The sequence below is a fragment of the Anolis sagrei genome, chromosome 4 (assembly GCF_037176765.1).
Source record: "Anolis sagrei isolate rAnoSag1 chromosome 4, rAnoSag1.mat, whole genome shotgun sequence".
Classification (NCBI taxonomy): domain Eukaryota; kingdom Metazoa; phylum Chordata; class Lepidosauria; order Squamata; family Dactyloidae; genus Anolis; species Anolis sagrei.
The window spans coordinates 101791078-101817472 of record NC_090024.1 but is presented as its reverse complement, the minus strand read 5'-3'; the positions used below and the strand labels follow the sequence as shown (position 1 = coordinate 101817472).

At 41.2% G+C, this 26395-nt stretch overlaps 1 protein-coding gene across 5 annotated transcripts in view; it reads left to right on the top strand.

Annotated features, from left to right (window-relative positions):
* Positions 1–26395, top strand: part of TRIO (trio Rho guanine nucleotide exchange factor) — a 373539-nt gene that overhangs the window by 157283 nt on the left and 189861 nt on the right. For all 5 annotated transcript variants that reach the window (XM_060774659.2, XM_067467537.1, XM_067467536.1 and 2 more), the window contains exons 8-9: positions 3739–3870; positions 20440–20670. In XM_060774659.2, the coding sequence (XP_060630642.2) occupies positions 3739–3870; positions 20440–20670 (363 nt within the window). The remainder of the gene's footprint in view (positions 1–3738; positions 3871–20439; positions 20671–26395) is intronic.

Sequence of the window (26395 nt, the reverse complement as noted above, 5' to 3'; positions counted from 1 at the left end):
ATATTCAATTTCTACTTTTGTTGTGTCAGGAGTGACTTGAGAAATTGCAAGTCGCTTCTGGTGTGAGAGAATTGGCCATCTGCAAAGACGTTGCCCAGGGGACGCCCAGATGTTTTACCATCCTTTGGGAGGCTTCTCTCATGTCCCCTCATGAGAAGATGGAGCTGACAAACAGGAGCTAATTCCATTCCCCGGATTTGAACCGCTGAGCTTTTGGTCCATGGTTCTGTCGACATAAGGGTTTAACCCATAGTGCCACCGGTGGCTCCAAGTTTTACTCATTCAAAGTGAAAGAGAAGGCTTGAAAGGGATTCTCAATGCAAAAGTGCCTAGCTCCTCTAGGACTGGTAGTCACTGAAAACAGTCAATAGGCTCTTCCTGCTATGATTTCTTGTTAAGAGATAAACTCGGTGCAGGTTGCATACCCAAAATGTTGGTGACCAGAAGTGTTTTGGATTTCATTTTTATTAATTTTGATATGCCTGTATTTGCATACATACACAGATGTTGGAGTTGGGATCCCAGCTAAACACTAAATTCATTTATGTTTCATATATACTATATACGCATAGCTTGAAGGTAATTGTATACAATATTTTTCAAATAATTTTGTTCATGAAACAAAAGTTTCTGTATTTCAGATAGGGGATGCTCAACCTGTGCATAGTCTCAGAATGGAATTGTAGATGTGTTGAAAAGCATAATCAGTTTTTGATCAACTTTACATTTGGTTTGGTTATTTGGGGTGCTGATTCAGAAAATTGCATTGATAGATCACACCAGCTCTAGTTTCTGGTACAGAACATATTCCATCCAATAGTTGCCATCTGCACACCCACAGAAAACCATATTTAATATTCCTTGGCACTATAAGAGGGTTGTTGCAACGATGTAGTAACAGTGAGGCTGCAGGCTATATTTTCGTTCTTCCGGACCACAGGTTGGGAACCTCTGATCTCTCTCTCTCTCTCTCTCTCTCTCTCTCTCTCTATATATATATATATATAGACTTGTTCGTCTATCTGTACCACAAATCCTGTTGCTACCTGAAGGGTTGACCCTTTGTGATGTCCCTAGCTTAGGTGTCACTGGGAAAGAGAGGTGACATGCATATGAGAAAGAGGGAAGGAGAAAGGAAGGAGTCACAGAGAGAACCAAATTTTCATAGAAACATTGGGAGGGAGGGAGGAAGAGGAAAAAGCAGAGAGAGAAAAGAAAGGAGAGAGGGAGAAGAGGAAACAAAAAGGAGAGAAGGAAGGAAGAGAAAGGAACGGAGAAAAGGTATGAAGAGAGAGAAATAAGTGGTAATCAGAGGAGCAGGAGCCCACCTGACACCTGGGAAAGTATATATACGAGGGTTGAATGAAAAGTAATGCCTCCACCTTCGTAACTCCTCAACAGATGGCAGTACTGGTATGCAGCAGGTACTGGCTTGTTCAGCAGACTCTCCTCTACAGTTCCATTTTGGCAGGAAACCATAGCATTGAACGGTTGTGTTGTAAAAGTGCAAAGTATAGAACCCTGCGCAGATGGTCGGTTAATGTAACTTAAGCAACGTGCAGTCATTGAATTCTTGACAGCAGAAGGTGTCACCCCAAAGGATAAATCAGAGAATGCAAGCTGTTTGTAGTGATTGTGTTGATGTGAGTTCTGTGTGTCATTGGGCAAGTAAGTTTAAAGATGTTGAGAGGGAACATCTGACTTGCGTGACAAACAAAGAGTTGGAGGGAGGGAGAACTCCACAAGAACTGAGTGATTCCGGCCATGAAAGCCTTCGACAATACAAAGAGTTGGATGTCCTGTGACAGCAACCACCGAGTTTTATAGTTTCATAGAATCATAGAATCAAAGAGTTGGAAGAGACCTCATGGGCCATCCAGTCCAACCCCCTGCAAAGAAGCAGGAATATTGCATTCAAATCACCCCTGACAGATGGCCATCCAGCCTCTGTTTAAAAGCTTCTAAAGAAGGAGCTTCCACCACACTCCGGGGCAGTGAGTTCCACTGCTGAACGGCTCTCACAGTCAGGAAGTTCTTCCTCGTGTTCAGATGGAATCTCCTCTCTTGTAGTTTGAAGCCATTGTTCCGCGTCCTAGTCTCCAAGAAAGCAGAAAACAAGCTTGCTCCCTCCTCCCTGTGGCTTCCTCTCACATATTTATACATGGCTATCATATCTCCTCTCAGCCTTCTCTTCTTCAGGCTAAACATGCCCACCTCCTTAAGCCACTCCTCATAGGCTTGTTCTCCAGACCCTTGATCATTTTAGTCGCCCTCTTCTGGACACATTCCAGCTTGTCAATATTTCTCTTTACAACGCAACCGTTCAATGCTAAGGCTTCCTGCTAAAATTGTGGTGCCCAGAATTGGACACAATATTCCAGGTGTGGTCTAACCAAAGCGGAATAGAGGGGTAGCATTACTTCCCTAGATCTAGACACTATGCTCCTATTGATGCAAGCAAAAGGTTGACAGATTGCTTCAGGACGCTAGTCATATCACTCAGAGAGAAATTTCAAGCATAATTAGCATTTCACAAGAACATGTGGGTCACATTATTGTTTTGCTTGGCTATTGGAAGTTCTGTGCATGATGGATACCCAGGATGAGAGAACTGTGAGATTTTGGTTGCAGAAACAGAGTGTCGATTTCTCCCATGACAGCTTCGGAAAACTTGTTCATCGTTGGCAGAAATGTAGGCAATTGTCTGGTGATTATGAGGAAAAGTGAATAGCGGTAAAGAGCACAATCTAAGGATTATTTCTGCATTTGACTTATTAAAATATTCCCATCCAAACCCAAGTAACGAAGGTGGAGGCATTACTTTTCATTCAACCCTCGTACTAGTTTTTAATAAATAGCATTAGAAAAATGCATACCCAGACAGTGCTGGGTTGACTTTCACTTCTCTGTGTGACCATTGCGGTATGGATGGTCAAATGAGGAAAATGAGATATTTCGGGGTTTTTTTAAAAGATGACTTTCTATGTAAATGCAACTTGAGGAGAAATAAAAACAGAACACAGAGAAGTGTGTTTGGTTTGATTGAATTGAACTTACTGTTTGTTCCGCTGCATGGTTGAATGCTTAATTGTAGTACCTTCTCCGCAGGGAAACTGGCGGTGAATTTTAAGCTCCCTTGTTAACATCAGGTATCCATTTGTTATGAACGTATGTGAATGGGGAGCGCAATAGGGGAGAATATGATTTGATCAGATTTTCTGCTGCCAGAGATTGCAGCTGAACATTTTCAGAAAGATTTTGGATGCATTTCGACTTGTCCTAGGCTGCCTGTGGAATTGAGGTTTGGCTGCGGGTTGTTTTAGTGCTTCCATGTGTGTGTGTTTCCTCGCTCTCAAACCCCTCTACAGTTAACCAAGAGTTCTCATTTTGCTAAAGTGTTCCTTTCTTTTGCTAACCGCTGCCTCTCCTTTTCAGAGGACAGCAAAATAGATTTGTAAGGGTTCTTTCATTATGCCAGCTCTTTAGACCAAATGAAGCAAAGGGGAGAAATAACTTTTGAATCCTTATTAGCCTCCAGTTGAAAAGGTTCTGGGTAATTTAACCAAGCAAGCCGCACTTTTTCGGAGAGAAGAAAGTAGGGTTTTGAAGGCAGTATATCAAGATAATAAGTTCACCTTCAAAAGGACTAGTTCAGACACTGTTGTTTGCCCAGTGAAATGTATGCTGTCTCTTAATCTGTGCATGGTGGTGAATAATCGGAACTTTCTTTCCTTGTAGTACATGAGTAATGTGGATTCATGGTGTAAAGCCTGCGGTGAGGTCGAGCTTCCCTCGGAACTACAGGATTTGGAGGATGCCATCCACCACCACCAAGGGATATATGAGCATATTACTCTGGCATATTCTGAGGTAGGCAACTTTCATTTATCCCTGTTTTGAACAAGGCTGCTTCCATAATACCATAAGGCCAGCTTCACATCATCCAAACTGGACTATTGCAATGCGCTCTACGTGGGACCGCCCTTGAAGACGGCCCGGAAGTTTTGAACACGCAACGGGCACAGCCAGGCTCCTTACTGGAGCAAACTATAGGGAGCATACAACACTCCTATTAAAACAGCTTCATTGGCTACCGATAAGTTGCCGAGCCAAATTCAAGGTGCAGGTCATGACCTATAAAGCCCTAAATCAGAGGTTCTCAGCCTGGGGTCCCCAGATGTTTTTGGTCTTCAACTCCCAGAAATCCTAACAGCTGGTCAACTGGCTGGGATTTCTGGGAGTTGTAGGCCAAAAACATCTGGGGACCCCAGGTTGAGAACCACTGCCCTAAATGGTTTGGGCCCTGCCTATCTCCGCAATTGCATCTCCTATGAACCGGCACGAGCTCTCAGATCTTCTGGGGAGGCCCTTCTCTCGGTCCCACTACCGTCTCAAGCGCGGTTGGTGGGGACGAGAGAGAGGGCCTTCTCAGTGATGGCCCCCTTCTCTGGAATGCCCTTCCAAGGGAAATAAGACAGGCCCCATCTCTCCCCTCCTTTCATAAGAGCTTGAAGACCTGGTGGTTTCAACAAGTCTTTGAAAATAACCAGTTCTAATTCAGCCCTGCACATTGTCGAATACGGCCTTATTCTTCCTACCAGTTACCCAGATTCTTTCCTCTAATCGGCCCTGGAATGAACAACCACATACCCGTACCTAATATTATTGTTGCCTGCCATAGCATTGCACTTAATTCCCGGGGCCCCTAGAATTTTTGGGCTTGCACATATCTTGGCCCGGCCTTTTAAATTTTTAATTGCCTTGAACAAGCAGGATTACTTTTAATATATGTGTGTTATGGCGACAATTTTTATGCTTATATTTTTATAATGGTTATATTTTTTTTTACTTTTTGTGTTTTGTGATGTTACCTGGGAACCGATCTGAGTCCCCTCGGGGAGATGGAGCGGTATATAAATAAAGTATTATTATTATTATTATTATTATTATTATTATTATTATCTATTTCTTTTCTCTGCTTTGTTTTCCTGTACATGCTCAGATAAATCAGTGCATCTGATGTAATGGATTCTTGTCTACAAATGGTTGTTTCGCACTTTAAAAAAATGTTTTTAAGGGGTTAACAGACTTTGATGTCAGTGTGGCTGCAGCAGATTAACCTGGTTGCCATTCTGGAAGAGGGTGAGGATGTATAGTTAGATATGTAGTTGGTGTTCATGAGGAAATTTTAAATGTAAAATTGTGTAAGATTTGCAAACATGTGTTATGCAGATTCCCTTGGCAGAGACTTGTGATTGACTGCAGCTCCCAATTGAGAGTATGCTCATACTAAAGGCATGTTCGCCTCTTTGTGTAATGTCCAGATGACTACAGATGTTAGGCTTGTATGACATAACAACAGCAGCAAACGGAGTATATTAAAAATACTCCCTGAACCATACGTTGCTTTATTAATTTGAGTTCTCTATGAAATTTATTTTTTTAGAAAACAACCTCTAGTATTGATTCAGTTAGTTTCTTTTCACAAATTCTGTTTTTATTTTCAAAATAATACCAGTGGACCCCCGTATCAATTTTTTCGTGCCTCCCAAAAATGACCGGGGGGGGGGGGGAGAGTTAACCGGATAGCCTTCTTCAGTCCTGATCTGGAAAATACACCTACATCTGGCCCATTGGCAGCAATGGGTCCCCTTCAGGGGGAGAAGGGCGGGGTATAAATATAGGAAATAAATGGGGAAGAGACCTCATGGGGCCATCCAGTCGAACCCCCTGCCAAGAAGCAGGAAAATTGCATTCAAAGCACCCCTGACAGATGGCCATCCAGCCTCTGTTTAAAAACCTCCAAAGAAGGAGCCTCCACCACAATCCGGGGCAGAGAGTTCCACTGCTGAACAGCTCTCACAGTCAGGAAGTTCTTCCTAATGTTCAGGTGGAATCTCCTTTCTTGTAGTTTGAAGCCATTGTTCTTTGTCCTAGTCTCCAGGGCAGTAGAAAACAAGCTTGCTCCCTTTCCCCTATGACTTCCTCTCACATACTTATACATGGCTATCATGTTTCCTCCCACCCTTCTCTTCTTCAGGCTTAAGATGCCCAGCTCTTTAAGCCACTCCTCATAGGGCTTGTTCTCCGGGCCCTTGATCATTTTAGTTGTCCTACTCTGGACACATACTAGCTTGTCAACATCTCCTTTCAATTGTGGTGCCCAGAATTGGTCACAGTATTCCAGATGTGGTCTAATCAAGGTAGAATAGAGGGGTAGCATGACTTCCCTGGATCTAGACACTTACTTACTTACTTACTTACTTACTTAGGCGATCCCTCGTTGGACGAGTAAGATGGTCTTCCATTATGGGTTTCCTTGTGGGTCCGCATGTGGCTGTGGAGCCCTATTCTTGCTCTGCATCTTCTTCCGCAGTGTGGGCATTGGTTTCCAGGTGGAAGGCGGTCCCGGTCGGGGTTGGCTTGATGTGCCTTCCTCCTGGCACGTTTCTCTCTTTCACCCTCCACTCGTGCCTCCTCGAATTCTGCAGCACTGCTGGTCACAGCTGACCACAGCTGATCTAGACACTATACTCCTATTGGTGCAGGCCAAAATCTCACTGGCTTTTTTGCCACTGCATCACATTGTTGGCTCATGTTTAATTTGTTGTCCATGAGGACTCCAAGATCTTTCCCATACGTACTGCGTCCTCCATTCTATATCTTTGCCTTTCATTTTTTTCTGCCTAAGTGGAGTATCTTGCATTTGTCACTGTTGAACTTCATTTTGTTAGTTTTGGCCCATCTCTCTAATCTGTTAAAGATTGTTTTGAATTCTGCTCCTATCTTCTGGAGTATTGGCTATCCCTCCCAATTTGGCATCGTCTGCAAACTTGATGATCATGCTTTCTAATCCTTCCTCTATGTTATGAGGCTCCTCTTCCCATTCCTGGGACCCATTCATTTTTTTCCCTTCAAGGCAGCCTGGGTTTAAGCAACCCGGTTGAGAAAGCACCCTACCTGGCCAATTATAGGGGGATTTCCAGACTCCCCTTCCTGTCATTTTAGGCATTGTTTGTTCTTATTTCCTTCATTAAGACCTGGATTAAAAGAGTTAAGATACCACTCTTTCTGCCATCCTTTCCTTTCTGTCTGTAGATGAGACTGGGTTTAATGATTTGTTAAAGCTGTCTCTACTCTAGAAGAGAGGTGTGTGCTCTCTCTCTTTCCCTGCAGCAAGCACACAGCTCTCCAAGGCATTTTAAGGAGGCCCAGGGAAGGAGAAGCTGTGACCTGGAGCTATCCTCCTAGGCTTTCCATAAAAAACCACCTTTTTTTCTCTACTACAGGCCCTTCCTGGTTGGGTTTAATGCTTCCTTATAGCTGTTTCTACTTTCTACTCTAGAGGAGAGGTAGTTAGGTGGTTGTAGTTTTCTGAAAATGAGGCTTTTTTTTGTTTGCTGGAATTACTATTATTTATTATTATTATCTTTTAGAAGTATTTTCTAAAGGAGAGGAAGGGAAGGAGAAAAAGAAGCTAAAAGGGTGAATCCAAGCCCCCAGATGTGCATGCCCACCCCACCCGTCCCCAACTCCCAGTCAGTCCCACTAAATAAAAAGAATCCAGAAAATAAAGGAAAATAAAGAAGATTAAACTGTGATGCTGAATAGGGGAGAAGGAGCTGTGATCAGATGCCACGTGGCCCCCTTATGGATGAGGATACGTGGCAGCCTGGGCTCTTGCCGTTACGGCTACCCAACCCAACTGAGGAAGCCGTATTGGCCGAAGGAAATAGCTAAAAATGATTCACGCTCAAGCCTAATGATTATTAGGATTCCCTTTCTTTTTGAGGGATTTTCAGTTTCTAATACTTATTCCCAGAACATGATTATACAATGTTCCCTCACTACTTCGCGATTGCTTTTAGCGGACTCACTGTTTTGTGGGTTTTTGAAAATATGAATATAAAATATTTACGTCCAGTGGAGGCTAGGGACCCGGAAGTGCGGCGGCCTGAGCTGTGGTGGGGAAGGTTTGCCTCCCTGGTCTCCACAGACCCCGGAAGTGCAGTGGCCTGAGGTGCGGTGGGGAAGGTCTGTCTTACTGGCCTGCTGCTGCCTGCATGGCTCCGGAGGCTGTACTGGGGTCTGCGGAGGCCAGGGAGGCAGGCAGGTGCCCTTGAGATAGGCCAGGAGGCAGGTATGGAAGCGCGGGTAAGAAAATAATATATAATATATATATAATCTATATAAATGAAAATGTAATGTTCGTTTGTGGGATTAACATAACTCAAACACCTCTGGACGAATTGACACCAAATTTGGACATAAGACACCTGTCGGGCCAAAGAGTGACCATCACTCATAAAAACACTGGAAAAAACAGCAGAAGAGACTTAAAAAGCCAAAAAACAAAAAAAATACATTACAATGCATGCACAAAACCACATATACACAAGCACACACATATACATATATACACAAATATATATATACACATTGTTGTTGTTCATTCGTTCAGTCGTCTCCAACTCTTCGTGACCTCGTGGACCAGCCCACGCCAGAGCTCCCTGTCGGCCGTCACCACCCCCATCTCCTTCAAGGTCAGTCCAGTTACTTCAAGGATGCCATCCATCCATCTTGCCCTTGGTCGGCCCCTCTTCCTTTTACCTCCACTTTTCCCAGCATAATTGTCTTCTCTAGGCTTTGCAGTCTCCTCATGTATATACACATATACGCATATATACACACACAAAACACATAGACTGGGCCACAGCAACGCGTGGCAGGGGACAGCTAGTCATTTATAAATATTAAAATTAATATGCCGTCCCCACTTCGCGGATTTTCACTTATTGTGAATGGTCCTGGAACTGAACCCCCACGATAAATGAGGCAACACTGTACATATTTCCCATACATAGTACGAAGATTTCCATTGTCAGATGATTGGGCTGTAAGTTATCCTGGGGTCCCTTCCAACTCAGTTTTTCTTCTTTAGCCTGTATTCCTGGTGCTTTCGTAGCATTCTTCTTTTTGCCCAGCCATTATAGTTGGCCTTCTGTATCAATGGATTCTGCATCCATGCATTCAAAATATCTTTGAAAGAAACCATGATTTTTCCATTTTATTTAAAGAAGGCCATTTCATCACGTCATTGTATGTATGGGAGTAGGGGGATCCTGGAATGGTAGCAGATATCAAAGTCCTACTGTACTTCCTATAAGACATATTAATTCCTGTGGGGACATGATTTAGGGACAGTGGTGGAGACACAGCAAGTACTTGTGAAGCAGCACTCATTATCATAGGGCCAACTCAAAGCAGCATAGACCAATATTATCTGAAAAGAACTTTAAGGAGTAAGTCTTACATAGAAAATATCTTATTTTTTAAGGAAACATTGGTTTTATGCCTTGGGTACTGTCCATAAGAGGCACCACTCCGAGTCTTTTTGCTTGCTTGTCCTTCTGGGCTACTACCACATCAGTCTGGAATCTTTCTGAGTAAATTTTGAACTGCAGCTCTTTGGATCTATTAGTTTGGAGAGAGAGTAGGGAGAAAAATGAAGAAAAACTTTCAGTGCCTCAGACTGTGAATATATTTAATCTACTCTGCTTTATTATGCCTGTGGCTCCCATATTTCAATCCAATGATGGAAACATATATTGAATTTTGAGCCACCTTTCAACGGTGTTGAAAGGTGGCTTTTATGATGGTTGCTGCTCTATTATCCTCATGAAAGAGAAATATATTGCTGCTTAATGGCATTCTTCCATTGTGTTTAAATAAAAACCTTGCATGCCTGTATTGCTTTCAAGCTCTCTTCTGCAGAACCTCTGTGTACAGTGAGATTAGGAGCAAGGGAAAAGTAACTTCGATACCACAAAGACCATTGGTTCTAGTGTTTCTCTGAACATGACATCTCACATTACTTTCTGCATGCAGTAAACAGGACTGGAGCAAAATTTGACACTTGAACCTGATCACATAGAACGTAGAGATTTTGAAGAGCAAGGGGAGAATGAGCATCTTGGCGAAGAAGAGAATAGATAATTTTAAAATATTAGGTTAGATACAGAGTACCAATTTGGATCCAACTAGTACTTTGGCCACATAATGAGAAGATAGGATAGTTTGGAGAAGATAACGATGCTGAGGAAAATGGAAGGAAAAAGGAAAAGGGGCTGATCAAGGGCAAGATGGATGGATGTTATCCTTGAAGTGACTGGCTTGACCTTGAATCATAGGATCATAGAGTTGGAAGAGACCTCGTGAGCCATCCAGTCAAACCCCCTACAAAGAAGCAGGACAATCATGTTCAAAGCACCATCAACAGATAGCCATCCAACCTCTGTTTAAAAGCCTCCATAGAAGGAGCTTCCACCACACTTTAGGGTAGAGAGTTCCACTGCTGAACAGCTCTCAGTCAGGAAGTCCTTCCTAATGTTCAGGTGGAATCTCCTTTCCTGTAGTTTGCTTCGCGTCCTGGTCTCCAAGGCAGCAGAAAACAAGCTTGTTCCCTCCTCCTTATGACTTCCCCTCACATATTTAAGAAGGAGTTGGAGGTGGCCATGGAATTGTGCCAGATGTAAGCCGCCCTGAGTCCCCCCTAGGGGGTGAGAATGGCGGGGTAGAAATGTCCGAAATAATAATAATAATAATAATAATAATAATAATGGCTGTGGCGTGGGCTGGTCCATGAGGTCACGAAGAGTCACAATGACTGAACTGATAAACAAAAAAATTTAGAGTGTTCCCTTGCTACTTCGTGGTTAGATTTTCACAGACTCGCTGTTTCATGGTTTTTCAATAAATATTAATGTAAAATATTTATTGCGGTATTTTCATTGTTTTGTGGGTTTTGCGTAGTACGCATTGCACAGTAATGTATATATTTACAATTTACAGCCAATAGCGTATTTACTCAGCAGATGAATACACACCAAAAATGAAAGTAGGACTTGCGCAGCAGCCACTTGAGACGCTACTTGCCAACGTGAGATTGTAAATATATATACATATAACATCCCTATTTGCTGACATGAGATAATATATATACATATACATATACATACACACACACATACACCGATATATACACACACACACACACGTCCCTACTTCACGGATTTTCACTTTTCGCGGGTGGTCTTGGAACATAACATCCGCAAAAAGTGAGGGAACACTGTATATACTTACTCAGCCAATAACTTCCAATTATAGATGATGATACGGAGGCCATATCTCTCACTTGGAGCAAATCAAAGCCTAAATCATCTGAAGAGCAAGATATATGAAAGTTACTAGGTTCTTGTAGTTTTTTTCGGGCTATAGGGCCATGTTCTAGAGGCATTTCTCCTGACTTTTCGCCTGCATCTATGACAAGCATCCTCAGAGGTAGTGAGGTCTGTTGGAAATAGGAAAATGGGTTTATATATCTGTGGAATGACTGGGGTGGGGCAAAGAGCTCTCTGCTGAAGCTAGGTGTGAATGTTTCAGCTGACCACCTTCATTAGCATTTGAAGGCCTGCCTGAGCCTGGGAAAATGTTCTGCTGAGAGGTGTTAAGATGTGCCTGGTTGTTTCCTCTCTGCTGTTTTGCTGTTGTAATTTTAGAGTTTTTTAATACTGGTAGCCAGATTTTGTTCATTTTCATGGTCTCCTCCTTTCTGTTGAAATTGTCCACATGCTTGTGGATTTCAATGGGTTTTCTGTGTAGTCTGACATGGTGGTTGTTGGAGTGGTCCAGCATTTCTGTGTTCTCAAATAATATGCTGTGTCCAGGCTGGCTCATCAGGTGTTCTGCTATGGCTGACTTCTCTGGTTGAAGTAGTCTGCAGTGCCTTTCATGTTCCTTGATTTGTGTTTGAGCAATGCTGCGTTTGGTGGTCCCTATGTAGACTTGTCCACAGCTGCATGGTATACGGTAGACTCCTGCAGAGGTGAGAGGATCCCTCTTGTCCTTAGCTGAACGTAGCATTTGTTGGATTTTCTTGGTGGGTTTGTAGATTGTTTGTATGTTGTGTTTCCTCATCAGCTTCCCTATGCGGTCAGTGGTTCCCTTGATGTATGGCAGGAACACTTTTCCTCTGGGTGGATCTTCATCTTTACTCTCGTGGCTTGTTCTTGGTCTTGCAGCTCTTCTGATGAAAGTTATTGCTTTAAAGAAAACATGTAGCCACTCTTCTTGCTTTGCTGCAACTAAGGACAGGAGGCTCAGGGTCCATCCTTTAAGATGAGTCAGTCAGCATGGTGTTACCAGAGAGAGTTCTTTGGCACTGGGGTCAAAGGAACATCTCACTCTCACGTTGTTTGTCACTAACCAACTGTGTTGAAGATTATTCCTGCCTGTGATGCTTGTCAGATATTTTCTCTCCAGAAAACAGCTCTCTGAGGTAAGGTCACACAAGTGTTGATTATGACATATAAAGTTCTAGGCAACTCGGCACTGGGGCTTATGACGGACTCCATTCCCTCATAGAAGCTTGTCTGGTTTTTGAGATCTTTGAGCCAGCTCTTCTGTCAACACAGCACATCAAAGGCTTTTTTTATGACCGAGGTGACTTTTTATGGATTTATTTTAAATACTTTTCGTTTTAAGGATAGTGGAATTGGATTTTATTTATATCTTTTTATATCTTTTTCCTTTTGTCTCTGTAGATGCTTTTAGCTTACTCGTTTTAATTTTTATAGCCCACCTTGAGTTCCTATTATAGGGAGAAATGGTGGAATACAAATGAGTTCATCCTGATGAGGGCAGTGTAGGGGTGTGCGAATCCGTTCTGTTTTTGTTTTGAATTTCAGGTGCCTACTGCTCAGTTTTCGGGAAGTTTCCGGGATATTAAGAAGGTGGCCATTCAGATTCGTAATTCAGAACCCTGAGTTCTGGTTCCATTTCTGGAAGAATCTTCCCAAAAAGAGAAGGGGTGGTGGCACAGAACGAAAACAGAACAGATTCTGGACCATTTTGCACACCCCTATTTGGCAAGAAATCAAGACAGGACTTTTTAAGGGCTGTTCTTACGTCTTGGAATTCCCTACCAAAGCATCTTCTTTCTTCTCCTTTCCTGCCAGATGTTATTCTGTTGGTTGAAATGGGTTTTGACTGATTGGTGTGTTTATTTCACTTAATTTTTGTGTTTTTAATTAATTGATTTGCATGTTTTAATTGACTTTTGTTTTCATTTACCTTTTACTATTGATCACTTCCTTACGTGCAATTTCTTGGTTGAAAAGTAGAAAATATGTGTCCTGAATAAGTAATGTAAATGTCTAAGGGCAAATTCAGCTTCCATCAACTTTTCACCTATCTCCAGCATAGCTTCTCACCCACAAGACTGCCTACTATATACACAGACACTAGGTTTCTTCCAAACGTAGACCCAGGAGATTCCTGCACTGCCAGTAATTTGGGCTGAGTGATCCTTAGTGTTCATTCCAACTTCACAATTCTCTGTGTCTTGAAAACCATTTCCTGCTAGACTTTGGCAGAGACCTTTCCTTATAATACTCCTCAGTTACTCACTTTGGTGTACAAGCCATGAGACAGAGGACTGGTCCTGAATGTGTCAGTGCTTTCCCCTGTTTTTATAAATATTAGGTTGCATAAGAGATCATATTGTTTCATAATTATGTTATAGAAATAATAAGGAAAAAAGACTATAAGATTTTCCTCCCCATAAATTCTCATACCATTCTGGTATAGCCTATTTTCTTATCCTTTCTAATTCTGTTCTTATCCCCGACTTATATATATCCTTTTTTCACTTTCACACCCCTCCCTTTGGGAACAATTATATCTCTGTATTGTCAAAGGCTTTCATGGCCGGAATTACTGGGTTGTAGGTTTTTTCGGGCTATATGGCCATGGTCTAGAGGCATTCTCTCCTGACATTCCGCCTGCATCTATGGCAAACATCCTCAGAGGTACTGAGGATCCTCACTACCTCTGAGGATGCTTGCCATAGATGCAGGCGAAATGTCAAGAGAGAATGCCTCTAGACCATGGCCATATAGCCCGAAAAAACCTACAACAACCCAATTATATCTCTGTTTTAACTTTTATTTTATTTTATTTGATTGATTATGAAGATGGTCTGATTCAGTTTCTTGAATTTCTTTTTCCTTTTTCAATTGAATTTATCCAGTGTTCAATGCCCTTCTCAGTACTTTTAAATTCCTGTTTTCATACCTCAGTCAGTATACATTTCAAATTGTTTTGTCTTTCCTTCTTTGGAAACTTTTAAACAGAAGCTCGATGACCGTTTGTCGCGGGTACTTTGATTGTGCTTTTCCTGCATTGCAGGGGGTTGGACTAGATGGCCCATGTGGTCTCCTCTATTATTCTATGATTCTACTATTTTCCTATATATAAATCCCACGATTCCTTTCTTCTCCTTTATTTTCCATTTTAAGATTTGGTCTAAATCTGTTTCTGGGCAATATGACAGTGCTTCAAGGAAGGGTTTTGCCCAAGCTGTTCTTCTCACCCTTGGCAAGAGAGAGTTAAAGAGCTCTCTGCTTTGATCTGTGCTTGTCTGCAATTATCTAAGCAGGCCAAACTAGTGGTGTTGGTTCTTCAGCCCATGTGGTCAGTACAAATTAGTCGCTGAGCCAGCATGTATGACATGAGTGAACATTCACGCGTTGCAAAAATGCTCTGAACATTTCAAAATAATACTTATGTGTTTGACAGCCACAGCTTTGATAAAACTCCCACTTTATCCCAAAGTAAACATTTCTAAACATTGCAAATCTGCATGTGGAGTGTGTAATCTTTTTAACTACTGGTAGTTAAAATACACAAGATATCTGTTTCATCTGTAAATATATATATTAGCAATTATAAAATGTAGCACTATTATAACAAGATTGGGAGGAGGAAGGGGTGACATCCTGTTAGTGAGGTATTCGATGGAAAGGTAGAGCTACTCCTTAATCCAGAGCTTTCCAAATGGTGTGTTGCAATATATCAGTATGTCGGCTGCAGTGTGTAATAGGTGTACCGCACAAATGTAACGAGAAACCTCCAAATGTATGTGAAATAAGCAATACCGATTTGCATTTATTTTTACACAGCAAAGGTGCCAATTAGTATGGTGCATTCGTATTTTCCCCTTCCCAAAACCTTGGAAATGTAGTTTATTATTTTTTCATTCATTGTCTCCTGATATATTTCATTCTTATAATTTAAGTATTTATTACACTTGTTCCTTTCGGTGGAACCTCGATTTGTTTCTGTTGGTCGGATTCCGGTCGGTCCCATATCCGTTTTTGTGCACCTCCCGAAAATGGGTGGGTAGCTTGATAGCCATTTTCGTTCCAGAGTCAAAAAATACGGCTAGATCTGCCCATTGGCAGCAGTGGGGAACTTATGAGGCTCCCCTTTCTGTTCCTGCGATCTTTCCTCTCTTCCCTTCAAGGGAGTCTCGGTTTCAGCAACGGGATTAAGGATTCCTTTCTGGGACCCTTTCCTTTCTTTCCTTCAAGAGAGCATGGGTTTCAGCAATGGGGTTAAGCAAACAGACACAGCTGCCATGATCGGCTGTCACGTGGTCCCGTACCAGACAAAAAAAATGATGGCCCTTGCCGTTACGCCCATCCGACCAAGCTAAATCGGCCAAAGGAAATTGGCTAAAATGGATCCACACACAAGCCTAATATGTACAGTGTTCCCTCACTTATTGCGGGACTTACGTTCCAGGACCAGCTGCAATAATTGAAAATCCACAAAGTAGGTATGCTATATTAATTGTAATATTTATACATTAAATATTACATTGATTGTAATATTTATACATTATTTACATTTATATAGTATTTATATATTAAGGAATGAGCAAAAAAAAGCGTCAGGATGCGAGGGGCCGCAAACCAGACTCCCTTTCTGAGGCCCATTGTAATGTAAATATTTTACTTTTTTTTAATCCGCGAAACAGCGAGTCCATGTAAAGCAAACTGCAAAGTAGCGAGTGAACACTGTATCTATATCTCCTTAAAGGGGTTGATTTAACTTCCGGTTTGCTAGTAAGACTGTATTACTGTGCCAGAAAAGATAGAAGCCTAAAAATTACGTCATCAATATGAAATGTTTGGAAAGCTTTGTCTTAGTCCTTTGTACTCTGCCCAAAACTCCTCCCTCCCAGCAGGTTGTCAAGTACCCAAAGGGGCCGCTGCTTAATGGTGGGAGGATATGGGAAGGAGAAGGAAGAAATTGAAATTGTAAATAAGTTACTGCTCTGTGCTCTAAAGGGAAGGGAAAATAGAGTATTCTCCACCTTGTAAGGTAAAGGTTTCCCCTTGACATTAAGTCTAGTCGTGTCTGATTCTGGGGGGTGGCACTCACCTCCATTTCTATGCTGAAGAGCTGGAGTTTTTCTGTAGAAGCCTCCAAGGTCATGTGGCCAGGATGACAGCATGGAGTGCCGTTACCTTCTCATTGGAGTGGTACCTATTGATCTACTCACATTTGCATGTTTTGAAACTCCTAGGTTGGCAGAAGCTGGGAATAATAGTGGGAGCTTGCCCTGCTCCCCGGATTCGAACCGCTGACCTTTTGGTCAGCATGTTCAGTAGCTCAGTGGTTTAGCCCGCTATGCCACCGGGGGCGCACCTGTAAGCTTCTTCACCATCTTAAAAGCCTTCCTTCTCTTTGGCCTCTTAGACAACTGCTGGTGCAGTAAATCTCAAAAAGAAATGTGCAGACAGAGTATTACATTTAACTGCTTGTTGTAGAATCTTTGCCAAGATTGATTTTGCATCAATGTTAAAATTATTTTATTTTTTAAAAAATAAATTGCAGAAACCAACCTTGTGATCCGTAGTTCAATATAAGACATCTCTTGAAGGATGTAGATGGGAGTGATGGTATTTGGATGTTTCCTAATTCCAAAAATAATACCTTATTGGGAAGACTGCTATGTTACAGTCTACCACCATTATGTCTTTTTGTATTGAAGAATCTGGCTCTTAATGTGGTTTTTCAAAATGGAATATACCAAATATTTGAACTGAATCAACTCCTAGTGATATTATCTAGCCACCGAACATATATTCTCTTGTAGTATAAAGAGCGAATTGGTCGGGCTCTTTTGTTAATGTTAACATGATAGAATTTTTCCCCTCCTTAAAAAATGAATTCCCTATTATAGCAACATCTTGTTGGAAGCAGCCCTCATTCTCCTAGTATGTGCTTCAAAATGAAGGGAGACAAATGTGTACAATCATGATACAGAGTCAGTTGCATTCCTTGGCGTGCAGTGGGAAATAAATTAGAATTACATTTCTACAAACATTAATAGGAACTATGAAGATTAAGGGAACCACAATTTTTCTCTTGTTTGATAAAACTTGACTAAACTATAATTGTGTTCACTGAAGCATTGGTTTGATTCCTGAGTGAAAAATGACTGCTGCCACCACTGCCATGTTTGATATTTGGTTGTCCTTTGAAGAAAGATGGGCAGAGTTACAGGGTCCTATGGTCTTTCTACTGGCGAATCAACTGGAAGAGCTCAACTTGGTAAAACTGAGTTTTTAGGCAATATGCATTCAGTGCAGTCAAGCTAAATGCTGATACACTTAAGTCAAATCACTTTAGGGTGGATTTGATTCCTTTGTTACTTCAGAATTCAGAAAGAAATCTTGGTGCTTGGCAGTCATCCATCTCCCTCAAGTGTGTCTCAGGTCCAATTCACACAGAATGCCTGATGAGTATCTTCACATAGTTGGAGACTAACAGATTTTGGTTCTAATAGGTGTTGCGGCATCAGAAGGAAAGGAAAACATTGCTTCAAGCTGGAATGCGTCCGGCTGATAATAGTCCTATTAGGTCTAATTGTTGCTGAAATCAGCCAGAGGCGTATGACCATCTGGAGACCTTTTTTAGGCAGTATATTTTAATATTCATGTTCAGTGATATCATGACAGCTGGGACACAGTGGTATGATTGCAATACTTGGCCTGATGCGTAACTATCAAATGACAGATAATAACTGGCAAGTTCAGTTTATTTGCCATTGATGGCACTTTTCCATGATAATGCAGTGCAGCACTCTTAGCACCTTTGGTTCCTTAGCCTATGTAATTTAGTGTAATTATAACTAAACCTCATTGGTTCCTTGTTATCCACTGGAGTTTGGTTCCAGGACCTCCATTGATACCATTACCATATAAGTCCCATTATATATAATAGTGTGATAAAATTGTATTTCTTATATAAAATGTCAAAATCAAAGTTTGCTATTTTTGATTTTTTTTAATTAAAAAAAAAACATTTCCAAGCCATGGAACAGAATCTGTGGATATGGGGGGCTGAGTGTATGCTACTATATTCATCTGTGATTGTCCAACAAAATTCATGTATCAAATGTTTAAACATGTATTCACAGTTTTATAATTTACTAGCTTGGATACCCTGTGTTGCCCTGGTTATTTGAAAAAGTCAATTTTTACATTGTACAAAATGCATAACGTTGTGGCATGTAAATCTCACATCATGCCAGTTTAACCCCGAAAAACTCCATCAGTACTTAAATTGATGCATTTGTTATGTTGGGCAAGTTTACTTTAGATGCATCATCAATGGGATTAGTGTGCTCTCTGGCTGTAGGGTAAACTACAATTCCTACTATGGTGAGTTAGTCCCCTTAACCCTCTACAGTAGGTTGAGTTAGTCATGGGGGTTCTGTGTGCCAAATTTGGTCCAGGTCCATCATCAGTGGAGGTCTCAGTTTCTCTGGTTATGGGTGAACTACAAGAAAGAAAGGTAACTTCCCCGAACCCCTCCAGTAATCAATTTTTGGCATATCAGATATGTGTGCCAAGTTTGGTCTAGATACATCAGTGTTTGGGTTCACAGTGCTCTCTGGCTGTAGGTGAACTACAACTCAAGGTGAATTTTTCCCAAAGACCTCCAGTATTTTTTGCTGGTCACGTTTGATTCAATTCCATCTTTGGTGGAGTTCAGAGTGCTCACTAATTTCAGCTGAGCTATAAATCCCAGTACTTACAACTCTAAAATGTCCAGGCTAATTCCCCTCAGAACCCACCAGTATTCAAATTTGGGCATATCAGGTATGCATGCCAGATTTGGTCCAGATCCATCATTGTTTGGGTTCATAATGTGCTCTGCATGAACTACAACTCCTATACATCTCTCCAAAGACCTCCAGTATTATTATTATTTTGGTCATAGGGCTTCTGTGTGCCAAGTTAGTTCCAGGTCCATTGTTTATTTTATTATTTATTTCCGGTATTTCTACCCTGCCTCTTTTCTACCCCCAAAGGGGGACTCAGGATGGCTTACATTGGCAGCGAGTCAATGCCACTACATAAACAATTACAATAATACAACAACAATTAAAATACATAAAGCATTGATTAAAACAATACATAAAGCATTAATTAAAACATTTAAAACAATTATTGGTGGAGTGCTCTTTGATTGCCCATGAACTATACATCCCAGTACCCACAACTCCTATAAATCATGGTGAATTCTCCCCAAACCTATGGTCCTTCTACTGGCGATTCAACTGGAAGAGCTCAACTTGATCAGTTGCTGATCAATTCCTCTGTTTGTTGTGTGCTATAGAAAATAATAGCAAAGGTTTAAGGGAGAAGCAATGAGCGGGGTCATGCAAATTCCGCACAAATGGAGAGAGTGAGAAACACTGGGATGCTTGTGGTGAAGGAAACACATAGAATCTAGGATGAAATTGTTCCAGTATGAAAGCCTTTACTTGGGTGGTGAGCAGTATTGTGTTTGTGGAGGACATTGGCAGGGCCTTTGTATATGTTCACGGTGCTCTCTATAACCTGCAGTGTCATTGGAGGGAGTGCCTTTGGTTTCTCCCGAGTAGTGGGAGCTATAGTTGTTTGCGGAGGCAGGAGCTTGTCTATGTAAGTGGACACCGTAACCACATGCACAGACACATACATATTTTCACTTTTATTGTGTGTATAGTTTAAAAGATGTGTATGAAATAGCTTATAAGTTTAATATTGTAGGTTGACAGTCACATTACTTGGGCCATTATGACAGTCTTCTCAATTTTTATTTTAAAAGAATAGCTGCAGAAGACATTTGTAGTCATTTACCAGTTTGGGATATTTGAAGATGCCCGTTGTTTATATAGACTCTGATTTAAGATATTGTTTGCTCTGCATGAGACCGGGATCTTTCAGGTGTTGTACATGTCACCTCTACAGTCCTGTGCCTTCTCTCCTAGCTGTGCCTAAAGCTCTGTAGCTTAACGGATCTCTACACTCAAATCCCTAGTATTTGATGTAGTTGATTGTGACTGAAAGCAGTAGTTTGCAGCCTATCCTTCAGTAAACAGTGCTCTTTGAATTTCAGCCATAATAAGTACTAACATGCTTTCTAATATGTGGAGTAATGATATACTAGTTCATAGTTTGAGGTGGAAAAACAGAGTTTTTATAGTAGATATTTGCATTTTGTAACCAGCAACTTTTTTATCATTTTACTAAACAGGTGAGCCAAGATGGAAAGTCATTACTTGACAAACTTCAACGGCCTTTGACTCCTGGAAGCTCTGACTCTCTAACAGCTTCAGCTAACTACTCTAAGGCAGTGCACCATGTCCTAGATGTTATTCATGAGGTGCTTCATCACCAGAGGCAACTGGAGAACATCTGGCAGCATCGAAAGGTCCGCCTACATCAACGACTTCAGCTCTGTGTCTTTCAGCAGGACGTACAACAGGTTAGTTCATAGCTTCTAATGTTTCAGGTGACAGTGCATTACAGATGCATTTAGAGCCTTTTTAAAACAAGAATAACAACAATGCCATCCCTTCCCTGTCTTCTTCTATGTTAGCTTTTACTACGACGAAGAGCAGTAATGGAGGGAAAGTGACATTCGTAGCCAATTCACTTTGATCTCCTTGCAACCAAACAAACACCTCTAGACAAGATTAAAGCCATTATTGACTTTCTTTTGTTCCAGCTTTACGCCAAGGCCAAAAACCAATGTTAAATTTCAAATTGAGGGGAAACTTTGCAAGCTATCTTTCTTTGTTCTTCTGAAAATCATTACCACAGATAAGAAAATGGTAGCTGAGGAGTTCCAAAAGTGTGGGAAATAGTGAAACCTTGGCTCTAACATTTGCTGATGAGGGCCATTGTTTCTTGGTCAAGATGTGGCAATAGCAGAGCAGCCCAGTTAGTTCCTGAGGTTGGACAAGAAAACAAGGGAGCATCAGAGAAAAAGGGAAAAGATTTCAGCTCCTTGACCTTTTATATTTAATTCAAAAACATAGGAAGAGGGAAAGAGGAGATGCAAATGATTTGTGAGCATAAGAGAGGAAGAAGGGGAGCAACGGCAACTAGAACTGTTTGGACAGAAAAAGAGAAAAAATTACCAGGTGCTGTGTTCCAATGTAATAGAAGAACAGAATTGCTGACAGTTCAAGTATATGGTTCACAACCATATACCATGCCCGCTAGCTGAGTTGATTCCACTTTCCTTATAATAACTTTATTTTTATACCCCTCCTCTATGTCCCCGAAGGGACTCAGGATGGCTGACAAAGGGCCAAGCCCAGTCATGCATAAAAATGTAATGTTAGTTTGTGGGATTGACATAACTCAAAAACCACAATACACTATCAGGCCAACAAGTGACCGTCACTCATAAAAACTCTGGAAAAAAACACAGCAGAAGAGACTTAAAAAGCTAAAAAATAAAAAAAATATTACAATGCATGCGCAAAACCACATATACACATATATATACACACACATATATACACACACAAAACATATATTCACAGACTGGGCCACAGCAACATGTGGCAGGGGACAGCTAGTAGCATACAAAACAGAACAATAACACAAAACAACATTATAACAATAATAACAAACATCTTAAGCAACAACCTGGGACATAGGGTTGTTGTAGTTTTTTTGGGCTATATGGCCATGGTCTAGAGGCATTCTCTCCTGACGTTTTGCCTGCATCTATGGAAACATCCTCAGAGGTAGTGAGGTCTGTTGGAACTAGGAAAAAGGGGTTTATATATCTGTGAAATGAACAGGGTGAGACAAAGGACTCTTGTCTGCTGGAGCTAGGTGTGAATGTTTCAACTGACCACCTTGATTAGCATATAATGGCCTGACAGTGCCTCAAGCAAACCTGGGACATAACTTCAAATCACGTTGTGGGAGGGCAGGCTGGTGTGCAACAGGTTAGAAAATAGGCAATCAATAAGGTGCATAGATCTTGTAGCAACGTAAGGATAAGAGCACTTGTAATAAGGGCATTATGACTTTAAATAATGCAGTAGTAAACTGCAGGGACATAATATTTTAAGCTATGGATTAGGGCCAACTGTCAAGGGAATTGTTTAATCAAATGCAAGACGGAACATCCACGTCTTTAATTCCTTACAAAACGTGAATAGGAGGGAGGGTGATAGCCTGATCTCCCTGGGGAGGGAGTTTCAGAGCCGAGAGGCCACCACCGAGAAGGCCCTCTCTCTCGTCCCCACCAACCGTGCCTGAGACAGGAGTGGGAGCGAGAGAAGTGCCTCCCCAGAAGTTCTTAGAGATTGCATGGGTTTATAGGGGAAGATGCAGTCATGCGGATAGGCAGGTCCTGAACCGTTTAGAGCAGTGGTTCTCAAGCCGTGGGTCCCCAGGTGTTTTGGCGTACAACTTCCAGAAATCCCAGCCAGTTTACCAGCTGTTAGGATTTCTGGGAGTTGAAGGCCAAAACATCTGGAGACCCACAGCTTGAGAACCACTGGTGTAGAGCTTTACAGATGATAACCTGCACCTTGAACTGGACCAGAAACTTATTGGAAGCCGGTGGACCTGTTTAAACTGGGGTTTGACCGCTCTCTGTAACTTGCTCCAGTTAGCAACCTGACCTCTTTCAGCAGGAGTAGCTAAATCACAGAAAAACAATAATTAGTAGTTTCTTATTTCCCTAACAAACCAGAATTTAAACGTAGGGTTTATTTATTTATTTATTATTTATTTACTTTATTTATATACCACTTTTCTCAGCCCTCAGGTGACTCAAAGCGGTGAACAACATCAATGCAAAACATCACGAGACAAATATAGGGCAATTAAAAACAATTATAACATAAATCATTAAACATCAGTATAACAATCATTAGCACCTCAACAGTAAAATCAGGTTTGAAAATGATTTCCTTTTCTTACTTTGTTATACACGTAACAAACTAGAGCCTGAATCTGTAGAGAAACTTGTGTTTCCTGGCTCATTTCTTGAGTGGAGGTGTTGTCGGCAGATGTGGACTGCGACACTCATCAGCCTTTGCAAACAAAGCTGTTAGTGTGCAATAATGGAAATTGTAGCACAGCAGCATCCAGAGCAGAGCTTCTTAAACCTTTTCACACAGGATCCCTTTTGGCCTGAGACATGTTTAAATGACTCCATGTATATTGGTATATAAAATAGGTATACAAATCAAGCATTTACTGATAACAAATCTGCATTTGTAAAGCTTATTAAACAGGCTGATTTTCCTTTTTATGAAGCATAGCTGAAGCACCTTCTGCAGAGACAACTATAAAAACTACACAACACATTAATGTGAATGTCTAAAACAGTCACTAGGTGACATTTGGAAAACATTTACTGTTGCCAGTTTTTGGGATCCCAACATTGAGTTACCGCATTTGGGGTCAGAACCCATGGTTTAGGAAAAAATGATCTCGAGGGCTTCATTTCTTGGGTTAGCTGTTTCACCTGGTAGGTGAAGCCCTGTTAAGGCAATTGGCCCATGTGAATGATAACCCCTACATGGGCCAGTCCACAGTCTGGCACAAAGTGATAGTTTCTAAATGATTAAGTTAGTTGGCAGTACACACAGGTTGCGTCTGGATGTGATAATCACATCCAGACGCAACCTGTGCGTATTGCCAACTAACTAATCATTTAGAAACTATCACTTTGTCCCTTAAGCTTCTGGTGTAGATGTTCATTGACTAGAACTTCTTTCCTCATTCATATCTGTGTTTCATATTGGTATTGTGCATATTAGTTTTATTTTGTCAAAAAAAAAAAAACCAACCCTTGACAGGTGTAATTTTCAAAGTGGCACTGCTGTCATATTGTTTGATCCTCACATTTCACTTCGTTGGAGGTTGTGGCTGCCTGTCGTCTGGATCAGTGATTGTCTGATGAATTATGGTGGTTCCATGAATCCATCAGAAACTGAGCTGAGGAATGCACGCATCCCATAGCGATGTGGTTGTTTGTGTCACTGTTGTTTGGGCGAAAGTGTCATCTGTGTTAACACTTTGTCCCTTTCTGCCACCATTTCTCTTCTGCGTAAATAGCCTTATTGTGATTTATTTGGATTAGACCTGTCAGTTGGAAGAAATATATATTGAAGATGCAATATGACCTGAGTAAACAGAAGTAGCCATTCTTGTTGCAATCCAAATAAATGTTAAGGCAATTACATTGATACCGTTTGTTTAATCCAGGGGTCATCAGACTTTTTAAACAGAGGGCCAGGTCACAGTCCCTCAAACTGTTGGAGGGCTGGATTATAATTTGAAGAAAACATAATTTGAATTCTATGCACAGTGCACATATCTTATTTGTAGTGCAAAAAAACACTTAAAAACATACAATCATTAAAATGAAGAACAATTTTAACAAATATAAACTTATTAGTATTTCAATGAAAAGTGTGGACCTGCTTTTGGCTGATGAGATAGGATTGTTGTTGTTGTGTGCTTTCAAGTTGTTTCAGACTTAGGTTGACCCTGAGCAAGGGCCGGTTAAATGACCTTGGAGGGCCATATTTGGCCCCCGGGCCTTAGTTTGACCCCTGGTTTAATCCTTGCTCACCAAACCTGCTAATATAGAAAGGCGTAGCAGTAATATAGAACGGCGTAGCAGGAGATTTTTAAAAAAATGAGATTAAAGGTGGTATGAAGTATGATTTTTTATTTTTGTCTCACTGTATTCTCACTCTATTGGTCAAAGGGAATCTTAGGAGAAGGGTTGGAAAAGACTTCTGCTTGAGAACATGGAGAATTTCTATGGGCCAGAGTAGACATCATTTAGACTAGATCAGTGGTTCTCAACCTGTGGGTCCCCAGATGTTTTGGCTTTCAACTCCCAGAAATTCTAACAGCTGGTAAACTGGCTGGGATTTCTGGGAATTGTGGGTCAAAACAGTTGAAACCCATTGGACTAGATGAACCTATGGTTGGGTATGATGTAAGGAAGCTTCATACCTACCATTTGTTCCAAGCACCCATGAACTACAATGTATTGTGTGTTCAGTTTCTTAGAATGAGCAGGACTATGTGGTCCTTCAGAAGCTTTTAGGCTGAAACTCTACTCATCCTTTCCTGGGATTGGGAGTATCATCTGGAAATAGTGAGACTTGCTGTCCAAGGGTGTTTCTACACTGTAGAATTAATGCAGAATTCCATAACATTGGGCAATTGCAGTTAAAGTGTTGTCAAACTGCATTCTTTCTACTGTGTTGTACACATCAGTCTTATCTGGAAGACCCCAAATCTGATGTAGATAATTAAGACGGAAATCTCCTAATGTATCAATGCCTGGTAAAAACATTAATGTATCATAACAACATGTTAGCTGTATCATTGATGCAAGAGTTCTTACAGATAGATCATTCATATCTGAAGTTCTACTTTTCAGCTACAGTTTGGATGCTCCATTAAAACCAAAGTAGGGAATAATTAACCCTATTTTGTATGTCATCAACTTACTTAATTTTGTAGTAAGAGCTTCTGCTCTCCACTACTTTTGTTTACAATGTACAGTAATTTGGCTTCTAACTATCAAAATGTTGGACAGCCCTAATGTGGTGTGGGGAAAGGAAATGAAAGTGCCAATATTGATGAAGCAAGCTGCTGGAAATGTTCATAGCAAGGACATACCGGCTTCCGACAATGACATCTGTTTCCTCTGAAGCAACAAGGACACGTGGGAGAACCTTGGGCCAGTGTGCTGGCAAAGCATTCCCAGTCTCTTCACAATCCTAGTTTGATTAGTTAGTTTTGGGTAAAAAGGAACCAGTGCAAGTCCAAAGCTGATGTAAACCTTAACCATGATTAAAGGCCTGGAAGAATTGCTCCCAAGAGAGGACTCCATGTAAATAGTTTACACACTTACAGTGGACTTTTTGAGGCCTCCTGGTAAGCTACATCCAATAGCCAGCAATCCATGAAACATTTGAAGACCTTTACAAACCAAGAGAAGCTCCCCCTTCTGCATAGAGCAGCTGAGTTTTCCTTTCCTCTAATTCAAAAAAGCTATGAGAATGTCTGGCTGGTGCTTTGGGTCTTTGGCTGAAGGAGGATGTATAGAACCAATGTTTGCCTTACGGCTGTATAATATCTCTGACTAATATAAGCAGAAGTGGAAGGTCTGATGAGTGAGTGTTTGTGGATTCCAAGATGAATCT